The 17,278-nt window shown below is 39.1% G+C and overlaps 1 protein-coding gene across 2 annotated transcripts in view; it reads right to left on the reverse strand.

The window, feature by feature from the left end:
- The window catches only part of ifrd2 (interferon-related developmental regulator 2), a 35,776-nt gene that overhangs the window by 7,142 nt on the left and 11,356 nt on the right, over positions 1-17,278 (reverse strand). For both annotated transcript variants that reach the window (XM_052017735.1, XM_052017734.1), the window contains 8 exons: positions 13,809-13,919; positions 12,686-12,770; positions 12,455-12,579; positions 11,450-11,607; positions 9,343-9,393; positions 3,297-3,475; positions 2,307-2,415; positions 1,331-1,465 (listed from right to left, as the gene is read on the reverse strand). In XM_052017735.1, coding sequence (XP_051873695.1) covers positions 1,331-1,465; positions 2,307-2,415; positions 3,297-3,475; positions 9,343-9,393; positions 11,450-11,607; positions 12,455-12,579; positions 12,686-12,770; positions 13,809-13,919 — 953 coding nt within the window. The remainder of the gene's footprint in view (positions 1-1,330; positions 1,466-2,306; positions 2,416-3,296; positions 3,476-9,342; positions 9,394-11,449; positions 11,608-12,454; positions 12,580-12,685; positions 12,771-13,808; positions 13,920-17,278) is intronic.

Genomic DNA, 17,278 nt, shown 5'->3' on the forward strand with positions numbered 1-17,278 from the left:
TCTTGGCAACATGTTTGTAAATCTCTTAGGTACCCACAAACCACATCCTTCCCTCAATAGGTAACCACAACTTCATTTAGCGAATACATACCAATCATTCACCAGCATGTTGCAATGATTTTGATCTCAGCAGACGTTTAAAAAAGTCAAACTGCATTGTATGCTGCATAATCAAAATTATTTGGTCAAATTGTAGTTTTACAATTTATTTCCTGTCACTCATTTTCCAATTTAATAGAGCAATAATGTTATTCAGATGACTTTTTTTAGTCCTGAACAAAATCCTGATCCTAGTGCTAATCATATTCCTGGTCCCACCACATAGACGATATGGCCAAGAAAGCTCACCAGCACCTCTACTTCCTCAGGAGGCTGAAGAAATTTGGCATGTCCCCATCGACCCTAATCAATTTTTAATCAATGCACCATAGAAAGCATCCTATCTGGATGCATCACAGCTTGGTATGGCGACTGCTCTGCCCGTGACCACAAGAAACTGCAGAGGGTTGTGGACACAGCTCAGCATATCATAGAACCCAGCCTCCCCTCCGTGGACTCTGTCTATACTTCTTGCTGCCTCGGTAAAGTTATGACCTTGCACCTTATTGTCTACCTGCACTGCACCTTCTCTGTAGCTGTTACACTTTATTCTGCATTCTGTTATTGTTTTACCCCATATTACCTGAATGCACCATGTAAAGAATTGATCTTTATGAATGGTATGCAAGACAAGTTTTTCCACTGTACCTCGGTACAAGTGACAATAACAGATTCCAAATTCCAATCTCAGCACAATAAAAAAATTCCACTTTTGTTTTAAGTTCTTTACACAGCTCAGGTGTTTTGTTTTCCCTCCAAATCAATCATTCTCATCACCTCAATAAAAATGAAGTTAACAGGATTCAAGAGGAAAACATGAACTATTTTCAAATGTGTATCTTGATGTTAAGGTGATGTGTTTAAAGATTTGGATTCGTATAAACAACGTTCACTTCCCTTTTGAGGCATCTTAAAATGTACTTTTGATGCATAGTCACAGCTGCAATATAGGAATCATGACAACAAATATGTGCACAGCAAGCTCTGTGAATACTATATAACCTATTTCAGTGATGTCTAAAATGGTATTATGGGATTTTTTTTGGGTCCATCCAGGGGAAAGATGGGAACTTGGTTTAAGATATGAAAGAAGGCACCTCTGACATTGCCCCAGTTCTACATTGCATGTTGGCCTAGATTTAAGTACTTAAGTCTCTGGAGGGGGACTGCTGCACCCATTTGCTCTGACTACAAAATTTCCTGGTTTCAATGGTATCTCCAATAAAAGTACCTCAATGGAATGCAAGACGTCTCGGAAAATGGAGCGCTGCTTTCGCCGATCATTTTTGGCCCTGTATTTATTACTGTCTGTTGCCAATGCCTTCAGTTTTTCACAAAGCTGGCCACTGTCTTCATACAAATAGTCCTTTTAAAAACAAAACAGCAATATGGGATCAGAGAACAGAATTAATATAAAACTGAAAGCGAGTAACTAGTTCAGAATATGGCAAGGTGAGTTTCATATGTGCGAATCATTCAATTTTGAAGGAATATTAGTTTTTTAATGTGTAACAGAATTCAAAACTCTGGATTCAAAAGCAACTCAGAATTTTTCAGGTTTAACCCAACCAGAGGGAGCAGCCATCTCAACCTGATATAAATAGGGTTCACAGTGAACTAGTGATGGTTTATACAACAGATGCTGGAATTAGTACATCTTTACCTTCAGTTAACTATAATTAAAGATTCTGATGACAAGTGCGCAAGGACCATGGAATCTTCTACTCAACACCAGTTACTATGTTCCCAAGACAACAGTCAAGATTAATACTAGTACCTAATTTAAATTTTGTGCAAATCTGGAAATACTACTCAGGCCTCACTTAAAATGTATCTGTTGACAGCAATTGCTCAACCATGAGTTTAATCCTCTGGTGTCATCATGAACATATCTACTTTTGTAACTGCTCACCTAATGACTCAGTGATAAAAGAGTCAGTGATTAAGGACGGGAAAGAAACTAAAGAAAAAGCAGTATATAATCGGAATTACCAACAATAAACATTTTTAAAAACAAAAACACTGCACTTCCAACTCCCACAAGAAGCCGATTTGGTACTTGATGAGAAGGCAGGCAAGAAGTGCCAAACCCCTCAATATTTAATGTATTTTCCACAAATAAATAGTAAACTATTGCTATAAGGAAAATGTAACAAGCTTCAGCCACTTCTTTCTCAGAAGGGACAGAACACAAAGAGGCTCCTTACTTGATCTGTCTTGCGTGCCAACTCAAACAGAAGTGCTATCGCTTCCCCAGCTGCTATTCGCAAACTCACGTTGTCACTACACAGGAGGTCAGGTAATTTGGGCATATGACTAGAAAATATGATTAATAATTCATTAGTACATTTCTGCATCGAATTATTAGAACACAAGATACAAGTTTTTCTTTCAATACGTTGATTTTCTCTATGCAGATCAATGACACAGATGCATAGGAAATAACATGAGGCCTTTGTTACTTCCCAATGAGTAAAAGTTCTAATTTCATCTGAGGAAGGCAGCCAAAATTTATGCATCTCCCTCATGGGTGGGGTGGGGGGTGGGGGGTGGAGAGAAAGGGTCCAAATCCCATTAGAACTTCAGACTATTTCTAACAAGTAGCTGTATGGCAGCATTGGTAAAGGCCATGGAGTGTGTTCCATCATTACTGTCAGGGAGTTAGAGAACAAAATAATAGCATATTTTGACTCAATTTAAAACTGACCAGTTCACTGCCTGTAGCATCAGCTGAATGGATCTTTTCAAAATGTCAGGTATGCATGAGGCTGCAATTAAGCAATCCAAATTCTCATTTCTCCCAAGTATCTTAATTAGCTTTGGCACATTAATTAAAAATAAGAACGCAAAGGAAATTTGATACGCACTGAAGTAGAGCAATAAGATTTAAATATTCTCTTAAATTGCAAGGATGGTTTATTCTCACTCTGATCAGGAATTTATATGGGATGCAAAAGACTGGTGATTTTAAGGACAGGCAATCTAAAAAGCTTTTTCCTAAAGCCACAGAATGGTATCCATTCTCTCTTGTGCACGATCCTAATAGCCTTTACAATTGTAATACTACTAATTACTGACCAATCTCAAGGCTGTCAAGTTGGTTTTACAATAAAGTGGCACAAAAAGAAACGCATTAAGATGCAACTAAAGGCAGTAGACCAGTAGAAGTGGTCATTTCTAATAACATTCACACTTACTTTTCCAAGAACTTCTGAATTTTGGAGGGTGGGCAGATAGTAACCAGTAAGGACCAGGACTGCAGAGCACTGCAGTGAAGGACTTGAGTCTGAGAATTGTGGGAGGGCACTGATCCATCCCCCTTTATATATGAAGCACTAAAGACACTCTCCAAACACGTCAGGCAAGATGCAAGGTCCTGATATAGGAATAATAGTTAGAAGCAAACAAAAAGTTTCATGAAACATATTTACAACGTTTCTGATGTGAATGCACAAACTATATATTATAAAGAACTATGGTGTAAAAAGAAGTGTTTTCGAAGTTTCAGTTTATGGGCCTTTGCTATTCTTTTCTTATCCCAATTATTTCATTAACTTAACTGGTGTTCAATGCTTTTTATTTTGGATCACCTCTTACAGCCTTACAGATACCCAACATTTAAGGCCTGATAGTAGCCAGTATCAGCTGATTTCAATGACCATTCAATGAGCAGCCATAAGAGCTGGATTTCATTGCCTGCTTCTTAAGGGGAATGTATTAGAAATCTATAAGTAGAACACTCAATATATGCAGTAGTTTTGAACAATTACAAAAATTAACATCATTATGAATTCCTTGTTAATGTTAGTCACTGGAAACTTGGCTAATCCACTATCAAAAACTGATAAATTTTAGTTACAATGGAATAGAGCATTTCAGTGTTAAAACTTGGATCCCAGCTGTCCTGAAGTGCATTTATATAGGAGTAATAGAAGCATACATCTTTCACATGCGTTTATAGAGGAGTAATAGAAGCATACATCTTTCACATGGCGGGGTGACAGGAATTAGATGTCTTGTGCACAGGAACTCAATGTCCTTACACATATAATTCAAGCCTAAGGCACATTAAACTAATCAGGGTTAGCCTGAAAAACATACAAGAAGGGCAAAGGTATTTCATAAAACATTCATCGGGTCCATCTATCACAAAGTTTACAAACTAAGTATCACTTTTTATTTAATTAGATGATATAAGAGCACCATGTCGAAAGTATCATACAAATTGTTCTTTTGCAGTAAAATCAGCTGTTACATGACTGATATTAGCATTTTTATGCATTTATTATTAAAATACATTATGCTGCTACAATGTCCCCAATGGAAGTAACTGAGTTTGAAGGTGACAGTCAGAACATTTTCCTTGGTTGCCTTATAACTTGAAGAAATAAAGTTATAATCAAAGGGCAAAAGATAGAGGTGATGATATCTCATCTGCTGGTTTCAGTAAGAGATGAAGTGGGTAGTCAGCTTCTGTCAGAAGAGAATTACTGGTGAGTGTGGCTTTCATCTGTACTTTTCACCCCTCAGGGCTGGTGGAATCTACACAATAGAAATTCCTCCCCTGTTGTACACACTAGGCAGGTGATGCAAGAAGCTGCATTGAACACTTCAGAAGTCTGGTTCCACCGACTTCAGTGTCAAATGGGCATATGTTAATCATCACATGTTTAGCATCCACAAAAGAGAACAAATTTCAGTTCCTGTATTTTGCCAACATTGTCTGGTTTTCTCTATTTCATATCTCCCAAACATCTCACTCCTGAGTTTTCATGGCTAAATTTTCTAACTTATTTACACGTTGAGTTCGGAGGAAGAATCCAGACCTGCAAAACCAATTTTTCCCTTTCAGTTTAATCTGTAATTGACGTATCTGTTGATTCACCCTTCCATTTGAAGGCAAATAAATCCATGCAAATTTATTCAATGCGAAATTGTTTTAAATTGTAGAATGCACTTTAGTGAAATACACCAACGTAGATTCACACTTTCACATGCAGAGTGTTTTTGGGGGCAGCATGGTGGTGTTGCCTCATAACGCCAGAGGCCTAGGTTCAATCTGGACCTCAGGATTTTCCTTACAGCAAAGGTTTACTATGTTTCTTTGGAAAAAATATATTAAATATTGAAAGATTTGGCACTTTTTGCCTGCATTCTCATCAGGTACCAAATCTGTTTCTTGTGGGAATTGGAGGTGCAGTGTTTGTGTTTAGGATTTTAATTGTTGGTTTGGTTTCCTCCCACATCCCAAAGATGTGAAGGCTGATAGGTTAATTGACTACTGTAAGTTGCTTCTATTGGTATTGGTTTACTATTGTCACTCGTACCGAGGTACAGTGAAAAGCTTGTCTTACAAACCAATCGTACAGGTCAATTCATCACACAATGCAGTTACATTGAGTTAGCACAGAGTGCATTGATGCAGTGCAATAAGGTGCAAGGTCACAACAAGGTAGATTGTGAGGTCATAGTCCATCTCATTCTAGTGTGTAGGTAAGAGGTAAAATCTGGGTGGAGTTGAAGAGAATGTGGGGAGAATAAAAATTGGGATTAATAGAGGATTAATGTGTGTGGTTCTGTGAAGGGCCTGTTACTGTGTTGTATCTAGGAATTTATTGATAAACCAGAGAGAAAGTAACATTCTCTTATCAAGTCAATTGATTTGATAAAAACTGAAAACTAAGAATACATTGTAGTAGTTAAAAATTAAAGTTAACATTTTGGGTGTACAATCTCTGTTAGAAATATATCCAAAAACTTAATTTGGCTTTTCTTGACATTGATACTGACTATAATTTGGTTTACATTTCAGACAATTAACAATTACTTAAATAAATGCCAGACCCATTAGGGGTCCTATATAATTTAGACTCCCAAATACACTAGGCAACCAAAGTGTTATAAAATTTCCATTATCCAAAACTCCAGGATATACAAATTTACCATAAAAATTCATATGACTTAACACTTCATTAGTAATGGGAACATTGATTGAAAGTTGCAGGATTAAAAGGTATTGTTGTGGTGCTGCAGATAAATTACCAGAGTCTAACCCAGAAATTCAGACTAACAAATCAGAAACACAAGATGAAATACTGCTGTGGAATTTAAATTTGGTTAATAAACTGGAATTAAAAAAATCTTGAAAGATGACCACAAGCTACCCGATTGCCATAAAAGCTCAACTGGGTCACTAATGTCCTTCAGAGCAGGAAATCCTTGTCTATTCTGATCCAAATGTGACTCTAGACCCTCAAACATTTACCGAAATGCCAGGCAAGCCATTCCACTCTGTCATTATTACCATATTGAAGCAGCAAAACAATAAAACCAGATGAAACACCTGGCATTGACCTAACCATTGAATGCGGACATAAAATCATTCCCCGTCCTGTTGACCTTGCAAAGTCCTCCACACAAATTTCTGGGGACTGGTGTCTAAATTAGGAGAGGTGCTTCATGGACAAATTAAGCAACGATCTGACATTGTTGTAATCACAGAATCGTACCCCAGGCTCCTCCATCACATCCCTGGGTATGGGCTTTCCCATCAGCAAGACACACTTGCCAAAAGGAATAGCAAGAATAGTCAATATTGACTACAGTCCCCGTGAAATCTCTTGGCATCGGGTCAAACATCAGCAGGAAAATGTCCTCCTTATTACCAGCCACTGTTCTCCCTCAGCTGATCAATCATTGCTCCTCTGTGCTCAGCAATACTTGGAAGCAGCAGGGACACAGAATATACTCTGAGTGGGGAACTTCAATGTCCATCACTAAGAGTGGCTGGATAGCACCAGCACTGACTCGGCTCATGGACACAGATGTGGCAGGTAGTGTGCAAACCAATATGAGGAATAGAGCTATTTGAACTTGCCCTTGCCAATATAGCTTGAAGCAATGCATCTGTCCATGACAACAATGGTTGTGTGATCAGTGCACAGTCCTTGTGAAATATCTGCCACTAGAGTAATAGAAGTAGAATAGAACAATACAGCACAATACAGGCCCTTCGGCCCACCATGTTGTGCCGACCTTTAAACCACACCTAAGACTAACTAACCCCTTCCTCCCACATATCCCCTTATTTTAAATTCCTCCATATGCTTATCTAACAATCTCTTGAACTTGACCAACGTATCAGCCTCCACCTCACCCCAGGCAGCGCATTCCATGCACTAACCACTCTCTGCATGAAAAACCTCCCTCTGATATCTCCCTTAAACTTCCCACCCATTACCTTAAAGTCATGCCCTCTTGTATTGAACATTGGTGCCCTGAGAAAGAGCTGGCTGTCCACTATATTCCTCTTAATATTTTGTATACCTCTGTCATGTCTCCCCTCATCCTCCTTCTCTCCAATGAGTAGGTTGTGTGGCATCAAAATCATGCTAAATAGTATAAATCCCAAACAGACCTAGCAGCTCAAAAATAGGCACCCACTGGGTGCTGTGGATCCTCATCAATAGAAGCAAAGTATTCCATTGCAACCTGTAGCCTTGGAGCCTGGCATATCTGTCACATTACCATTATAGTCAAACCAGGGGATTGATGTGGATCATTGAGGACTGTAGGCAGGCATGCTGAGAGCAGCACCAGACTTAACTAAAAATAAGATGTCAACCTGATGAAGCTACAACACAAGCCCACACGTGTGCTGAGCTGCAAAAAGAGCATTCATTAGGCAAAGTGAAGTGATCCCAAACCAAAGATCAGATCAAAGTTCTGCAGTCCTCCAGATATTAGTTGTAACTGGTGCTGGACAAACAAACAGCTGATGAGAGGGGGTGGCTTCAAGAACATCCCCATCCTCTTTGCCCTAGAGATAAGACTGAACCACTTGCAATTACTGTATGTTTAGTCTGAAGTGCTACATCTCAGCCTTTTCCTCAAGATCTTCATCACAGAAGCCAGTCTTTATTGAATTTGAAACTGCCTTATCCAGTGATTTCAGCTAAGGCCATGGGACCAGACAACAGCTTAGCTATAGTACTAAAGAGACTTGCCCTTCAGAAGTAGTTGTACCTCTAGCCAAGATTTTCCCAATAAAGTTACAATACAGGTATTTACTTGAACAATCTGGGAAATTGCTTAGGATTGACATGTTCACAAAAAACAGGCCAAATCCAATCTCATCAAATGCTGCCCAGCACTGAGGTGGGAATGACTGTTCTGGACATCAATGCAGCAGTTGACTGAGAGTTGTAAACCTTAATCCAATGGGCACCAAGGATAAAGCACCTCAGTGGTTGGAATTATGCCTTGCACAAAGGAATGTGGATGTAGTTGTCAGAGGATAATTATCCCAGTCGCAGGATATCACTGCAGCCCTCAGGGAGGTATCCAAGCCCAATGATCTTCAACTGCTTCATTAATGACTTAATGGTTCACCACAAGGTTAGAAGTGAGGATATTCACTAAGGATTGCACAATGTTTATTTCCATTTGCAACCCCTCCGCAAATGTCTGCATGTAGCAATGCCTTGACAGCATTAAGGCATGAGCTAAAAAGTGGCAAGTAGCATTCACACCACAACAATGCTAGACAATGACCAGCTCCAACAAGAGCAAGTGTAAACATCTACCCTTGAGATTCAATGATATTAACATTGCCACATTCTGTACCATCAGAATCGTGGTGGTCGCCAATGACCAGAAACTCAACCACCTCAGCCACATAAATACAGATGAATCACAACTTGGTATGGCAATTGTTCTGCCCAGGACCGCAAGAAACTGCAGAGAGTTGTGGACACAGCCCAGCGCATCACGCACACTATGCACTTTGGCCGCAGAGTGTCTACATAAAACATTGCAGTTACTTGCCTACACTACTCTGACAGCACCTTCAATCCCATGAACTCTACCACTGGAGGACAAGGGCAACACATACATGGGAACAATACCACCTGCAGGGTAATACAACTAAAGAATGAATTAAAAAAACAAGCTAAGTAATTATTTAAGATTGGGTAGGTCGGTGAGCAATGTAACCTTCATATTACAGAGTAACAGAGCTGGCCACTTTAGTCCATTTTGCACATATACCTGAATGATATTTATTTTGAATTTTAGGACAAAAAAAGGCCTCAAGCCCGAACATAACTATTAGAGTTATCACAGTACATTATTGTGCAAACAATATCTACCAAATGGAAGACATGCTAAACCATCTTCTGTGGGAAGATGTAACTAGCTATTCATTAAAACAAGCCTAATATTATGCTCCATTTTAAAACTTACCTCTGCTTCATTAGCAGCTATGTAGCAGCACGTTCCCAGAGCTGTGGCACACTAAACAGAAGCAATAAAAGACAGTGAGATACCCAAATGAAAGGCTGGATGGATGACATATACAAGTCTGAAGGGTTAGTCCATTAATCATTTGTCCAAATTTGCTAGGTACTCCGAAATCTTTATTAGCCAGATAAGAAATTTGCAAAAGATCCACCACAGGGTATTTTTTCCCCATGTCTCTTAATGTGTTGATAATTTTTATTGTTTTGGCTAATATGCACTTTTGTCAATGAAAACTCTGATGGCTTTACAGCAATAGAACTTTTAATTATCAGTTCAATGCAACTGTAAACCATTAATTGCTGTGCAACATTAATTTATACTGACTCCTGGAAACTTTAAAAATCACCTGGGAAAGACAAATAGAACGGAATGTTAGCTTCCATCTAATTAATCTCATCTATTTGCAGAGAGGCTGTAAATATACCCAGAGCCTCTGAAACAAATCTTTGGATATGGGTGATGAAACAAACAGACAGAACGTCATTTCTAACCATTTAAAAAATAATTTCAGAGGAACTTATGCTACTGGAATAACAGTTAAGTTCTTGAAACAATTAAACATTGTCTCCTTTAGACACACCCAGTGTCAATAAGCGTTGAGCTGTTGCTGGTAGCAGTGATGGGCTTGCCAGGGTAGACGTGAAGTTGATACCTTTTCCAGAAGGTATCGAACTAGGGTCACAAAAAGGTTGGCCATTCAGGACACAATTGAAGAAAAATGTCTTCAGTTATAGAATAGATAATCTTTGGACTTCTCTATCCAAGAGGGCTGTGGAGGTTCAGTCGCTAAGTAAATTCTGGGCAGAAATGAATGGATTTTTTTGATATTAAGGGAATCAGAGGATACAAGGGTCAAGTACGGGAATGTGATGGAGGCAACAGATCAGGCACATTACTGAATGGTACAAGGAGCTGAATGATCTATTCCTGCTTCTTTCTCTGATTTTCTTGTAAACTCAGTACCAAGTAAGATAAAAGGATGACAAGTTTCATTAATGTGACAGTCCATTGTAATCCATTCCTAGCATCAAATAATCTTTTTGCCCTTGGCACCAAGAAGTATCTAAGTAGGCAGAGAGTAGTACTGATTTTCTTTTGTACATGCCTTAAATGAAATGCCTTCTTTGAAAATAATATAAATGAAACAATTCTTCATGGCCATGTCTCATGACCTTGAGGCACATGAGCATCATGTTTGGGAACAGGCGTTTTGTCAGTCAGTTGTCTCAAATAATGCATTCTTGTATCTTATACATTTAAAGTTTTGACCCATTGGTTGCAGCTAAGTGATCCATTTATGCACTTCGATGCATTCCATTGGATATTGAATAGTATACCAGCTTGGTCAATGATCCTTTGGCTTAAAAATAAATAAATAACTGCAGATGCTGGAATTCTGGAAAAAAAAAGAAAATGCTGGGGATCACTCAGCCTTTGATTTCATTGCTTTAGTTTGCACAAGACTGAGTGAGCATGGGACAGGCCACTGAGTATACCAGATGACCAGAACTGCCTAGATTTAATTCATGTGTATGCCAGCAACAACAAAAAAAATATTTGGAATTGCATTAATTATTACTGATACCTGACTCCCAAGAACCCTAAAACAAACTGGGAAAGACAAATAGAACAGAACTTTTGGCTCCATAGATTGGCTCCAATCTCATCTACTTCCAGAGAGTAGGCTGCAATTGTGTCCAGAAACTCTGAAATGAAAGGAATCTTTGAATCTGGGTAAAACTAACTGATGAAATGACATTCTACATTTTAAAGGGAACTCTGCAACAGAGGTGACTGGGGCACTGCTATATGCTACCCCACAAATATCTGCTTTGTGCCTACAATATATTGCATAACAGGTAACCTATCCAAAGTATGAAGCACTTCTGTTTCCTGAAGGTGCTTTATTGCCATAGATTTAGTTATCAATTTAATATCTGAGTCCCTAAAACCATTTTTCAAACTCTAATAACAGTGCTTGTTTGTCATTTTAGCCTAGTACAATTCAATTAACCCTTGCACTTGTATCACATGAAAATAAAATACTTACATTGTGTCTAGCAGCCAAGCTAGCTGATTTGTCAGAAAAGATATTAATTAAAATAGATTTCAGAGTTTTGAAAACATCTTCTGCCTCTTTGCACGGTCCCAGCTGAATACACAATAGGGTTGCAACAACAGCTGCAAGTGCTTGTTCTTCACCCTTACCTTTCAAGAGAAAAGTTAAAATAAAATTGAAGTTGCATTATGTCATTCTATAATAATTTCTTCTGGACTCTTGTTTTCATGTTTGTCCCAACATTCCATTCCTCCTGAACCCATCCTATAACAGTTCTTTAAATTTTCTTCTTTCTGTGGTGTTGCAAAAGCACAATGGTGGTGCAGCAATTGGCACTGTTACCTTACAGGTAAAGGGACCTGGGTGTGAACCGAACTTGGGTGCTATCTCCGTGGAGTCTGAACATTCTCCCATAGCCGTGAGATTTCCACTGTATTCACTGGTTTCCTCCCGCATCTCAGAGTTCTGCTAGTAGATTAAATGGCCACTGCAAATTACTCCTTAGTATAAGGCAAGTGGGAACAAATTAAAGAGAAGTCAATGGATACGTGAGAGGAAATAAGTTGCAGGGCTACAGTGGAATGAGGGGGAAATGGGACTAACAGGATTGCTCTGTTGAGAGCCAGCACGGTCCCAATGGGAAAATTGCTCCCCTGTGTCGTAATAAGTAAGTAAACAAGCACAAAAACATTTATTGCCAGCAAGCTACAACCTCCAATATTAAAAAAAAATGTTCAGTCCAAAATATTACCTCTATTGCTCTCTCCACAAATCCAACCAAATGGCAGGACATTTCCAGTATTTTGTGCTTTTATTTCAAGGCTGATTTCAGTTCATCTAAACTAAAGATCAACCCGGTCAGTGAAGGTGAAGCTTTAGAGTATAATCCAGGACTGATCCTGATAATTATAAGCAACACAGATAAGGAACAACCAGCCACTTCCTTAGGCTGAAGACACTTTAATCTCATAATTCAGATTACAAAGATGTACATACCCTTTTTCAAGCAACGTTCCAAGCAATCAGTGAGGGTGACTCTCCTTTCCACCAAAAAGTCTGATAGGAGTTTGGAAGAGAATGCCAGCTTGAGACTTTCAAGGGCATTTTGTCTCGTTTTGGCACTGAAAACAGAAGGGTCAAAGTAACGATAACAAGACTCTGTAACACAGGAATTCTAACTACCATGTAATCCCAAATACAAATTCGGTGTTGTGACGTGTTCCTTACCTTTTGTCCATTGTATTATCAATGCATTCCTTCAATTTATCCTCAGCTTCCTCCTGGGCCATCTGCTCATTAATGGCTTCATTCCCTAAGAAAAACAAAAAAAGCAAACATGGGCATTTGCCACCTTTCCCTCATCTGTCTGGAAATTCTTAGGAAGAATGCAGGAACAGCCCAAAAGCAGAAAAAAGTCTTCTGAAATACGAAATATATATTATAGAAACTGCTGAGGGAAACCATCTGGACCAGTGGCTTTCAAACATTTTATTCAGGTGCCCCAATTTAACCAAATTGCTCACTCACATGATAACAAGTCCTACAAAAGCTACAAAAACTGAGAGATGAAGAACCCCAAGGGGGGGGGGGGGAAGCTAATTAACACGAGGAGAAAGGAAAGCAAAGTCATGCAGAGTTGTGTTGAGAGGAGTTGCAATCAGAGGATAACACCAGTAGTGAATGGCTTGTCCTGCAATACAGTTTATACAACTCTCTTCTTAGTGCTGTGTGTCCTAATATCCAAAGAACCATAAGTAGACATTCTCCAAAAGGGGTGAAGGGAAAAAAAAACTAGCTTACCTGAAGGATTTTACTACAAATTGGGAAAGAATATAATTCAACTGTAAATCCTGCTGAGTATGGCAGGAGGAACAACTGAAGAATGGACTGAAGTAACAAGTGCAATCTTCAGACTGAGAAGCAACTCTTAATATCGCTGTCTACAACACTGGTTCAATACAAATGGTTAAATGACTTGATCTTTCCCTTTCTCTCCTAAGCAAGCTGTACCAGCACTACAATGACATTATCAAAAATGTAAAACAAAAAAGCAGATATATTCCTGCCAGCAAAAAAAGATAAATCTAAGCTGACACAATGTGAAGCTCATCCCCATCAGCAGTCCCAGCTAAGTGGGTATATAATAAACCCAAATTCACACCATGAAAGAAACACCTTTCCCCCCACTGTATTTTGATTAAAATCCTGCAGCATCCATTCCCGGATACCTATCTGTAAACATTACTCAAGCAGTCACACACATTTTTTTCTAAAAGATCTTGCAACATTAATACCATGTGCCATAACATTTCTAACCATCTGAGACACTGGTAATGCAGTTCATTCATACCTTCCTCAGGAACACTGGCAGTCTCACTGGTACTGCTGTAATGGCTGAGTACCTCACTGGCAAGATCATCGTCACTGGCTTGAGTCTCCCCTTTAGCTCCATTCCGTCCTCCTGCAAAGTACAGTAAAGAGAACAATGGTCTTGTGTTGAGGAAGCAGTGCTACAGTTCCAGATTGGATGTGTACCTCTGGTTTGTGTATTGCCACAAATTCTACTTGTGGAATTATACTGTGCCTACCATAATTAATCCTTTTGTAATTCATTACATGTTGGAAGTTTTCAGATATTTAAGATAAACGTACAAAATGCTGTAATATCAAAGCTTTTTTTCCTTTTAATACATTTTAAAATATAAGCTCCATCATACAATGCTAGATAATAAAAATAAACTTCATTAAAGCAGCTTATGATATGGCACTTTATGATTGATTACTCATGATAAAATGAAACTTTTGCCAGCTTTTTGCCACGTGACTTTACTCTCCTGAACTGCTGCTAGTCTCAACAACTCATTCCCCATATTGGCTCCAAATGCCAAAAGTCATGGAAACAGAGGCCCATTCAGTGTAATCTTTCTCCCCACTTTCTCATCAATTATCTGATCCTACCACTCATCTACATATTAGGGACTTAATTAACCTACCAACCTCTGTGTCCTTGGCACATGGGAGGAAACCCATGCAGTCACAGGGATAACTCTCAAACTTAGATAGTGGTTGTGATCAGGATTGAACCAGGGTCACTGGAGCTGTGTGGCAGTAGCTCCACTAGCTGTGCCGTTCTCAAGTCATACAATTGCCTCACTCTAAATACATTTAATCTCCGAAAATCCGCAATCAGACTATTTGGAAATCCCAATGGTTTGACATCTGGCTCACCAGATGATGTTTCCCGTGCTCCCTTAAAACTCACCTGGGCCCACTCCTGTGCTCCCTGGACTCACTTGGAGCCCAGGATCCTCAGCTCCCAACTAACTAGGGTTCTTACACTCTTTAAATTCACCAGGGCCCCGTTTCTCACATTCCCACTAAACATACCAGGTTCACTGGAAAATTTATTATAATACCATGCAACATCAAAAAAAATTGAAGTAAAAATGTGTTGGGGCATTCAAAGTAATAACATCCAATGGTTTGGAAATTCTGCCAGTCCGGCACCACCAAAGTCCCAAACATGCCAGGTTTACTGCAGTAGTAATTCACATCCCCTGTTTAGGCACTAGCCGCATGGGCAGATCCATATCACATTCCTGCTCAAGGACAATAAAAACAGAGAAACCTAACAACCATTTCCAGTCACTTCCTCAACCCTGCTGTAGCTTGCCCAGTTTCCCTGACTAGGATCCATGTTATTATCTTTATTGGTTAAGGCAATTTGAAGGAATTTAAAGAATTTCAAAATACAGGAAGCCCCGGGTTACGAACAAGTTCCGTTTTTGAGACTGTTTGTAACCTGATTTTGTACGTAACTCGGAACAGTGTCCATGCATGCGCACTTGGACCAGGGATCGTGGCCGCACATGGCCCCAGCCGCACATACGCACTTGGCCCAGGGTTGGGCCAAAGAAGGTGTACTGCCGCCGTGGTAGGATTGGGGGCCGGGCCCGCTTACGAACCAACCACAAAGGTCGGTTTGTAAGTACGGGCGTTCGTAAGTCGGGGACTTCCTGTAATAATTAAACATTGCAGCACAAGATACCTTTATTAATCACATGTACATCGAAACACACAGTGAAATACATCTTTTGCGTAGAGTGCTCTGGGAGCAGCCCGCAAGTGTCACCACGCTTCCGGTGCCAACAAAGCATGCTCACAACTTCCTAACCTGTATGTCTTTGGAATGTGGGAGGAGGAAACCAGAGCACCCAGAGGAAACCCACGCAGACATGGGGAGAACATACAAACTCCTTACAGACAGTGGCCAGAATTGAACCCAGGTCGCTGGCGCTATAATAGTGTTACGCTAACCGCTACACTACTGTGCCTGCCTCATAGAATTTAGAATTAATTAGATAATTAGATAATAATTAATAGAATTAATAGAAATAATAGAATTAATATTGCTTTCAATACTTTGCATGGTTATTGCATTTAATTTTCTTCAAAACAGAACAGGCTACTTTAAAAAAACTGCATTAGTACTGATACACTGATATAGAAATGCTGAGAGAAGCATTTTGTGATGTACAGACAAAATTCTCTTCTAGATGCATCATTGGTGAGAAAAAACAAACTCCTTTTGTGGCACTCAAAAAATATAATTATTTTGGAACACCAAGGCCTTTATCAATTTCATTCTAAGCCATAATAGGCATGATTCATACAGGTCAATACTTTTTGAAATCTCTTCTCACTTTAGGAAGGCACTGCCATATTTCATGGCAAAAACAGACAAGAATGAGGTTTAAAATACTCATAGCACATGTATTTTATACAAAGCAACATCTGGGTTTCTCACTTCCCTTTGAAAAAGATTTCTGTGATTAATATGGAACCGAGAAACAGGAAACAGTAAGATTAGATCTTTGTGACTGGGAGCCCAGTCAATAAGCAGTGAAGTGACTGCAGGACCTGTTTGTAAAAAATTATACCTACCTAATGAACCTGATATTTACTTTGCTGTTTCCTTAAAGCTTATGACAAGACACTCAATATAATCGGAAAGAGGGAGAGGATGACAGGTGTTTTTTTAATTAAAGGAGTTTTTAAATTAAAGAATTAAAGGTGTTTACAAAAGCTTTACAAAACCCTGGATGGACCACATCTGCACTACCATGTAGTTTTGCGCAGCACATCGTGGAAAAGGAAATACTGGCCTTCTAAGCAATGTAGCAGACTCATTTGATTGTTACCAAGACTTCCAAGAGGCATTTTATGAGAATATTACATTAACTAGGACTTTCATTTTGTGCAAATGGGATGATTATGATTTTTTTAGAACGTAAAAAGGAGAGGGTCAGAGAGGGTGAGAGAGATTTTGCTTAGGTGGGCCAGAATCAGTTAAGCAAACATAATTTATAAAATTAAACCCAAGTGATTAAACAGAATACATAAATAGTAGTAGAAGGCTGAAACTTAAGAGATATATTGATTATTTTAAATTAAACCTTTGCTTGACAAAAGGTATTAAGATGAATACACAGCAATCTCTGAGAACAGGACAAGCTTGGTGGGGCCAAACAGCCTACTCCTATTCCAGTGTTCCCACTTCAGGCAGCTCATCTTAAACACCCGTTACGACACTTTAACTGCACTTCGGAGGAGGGAGCATATCTGAATGCTCTTGAAGTCATCAGCCATAAGTTCAAGACTTCTGTAGTCATTTCCAAAGAGAAATACTGATTCAGAAATGTCATTACTGATTGAAAACATTTTTAATCAAAGAAATTAATAAGGTTTGCCTATGATATTGATCACTCTTCTCTCTCTCTATATATATGTGTGTGTATGTATGTGTGTACATATATATAT

Source organism: Pristis pectinata, chromosome 6 (genome assembly GCF_009764475.1).
Source record: "Pristis pectinata isolate sPriPec2 chromosome 6, sPriPec2.1.pri, whole genome shotgun sequence".
Classification (NCBI taxonomy): domain Eukaryota; kingdom Metazoa; phylum Chordata; class Chondrichthyes; order Rhinopristiformes; family Pristidae; genus Pristis; species Pristis pectinata.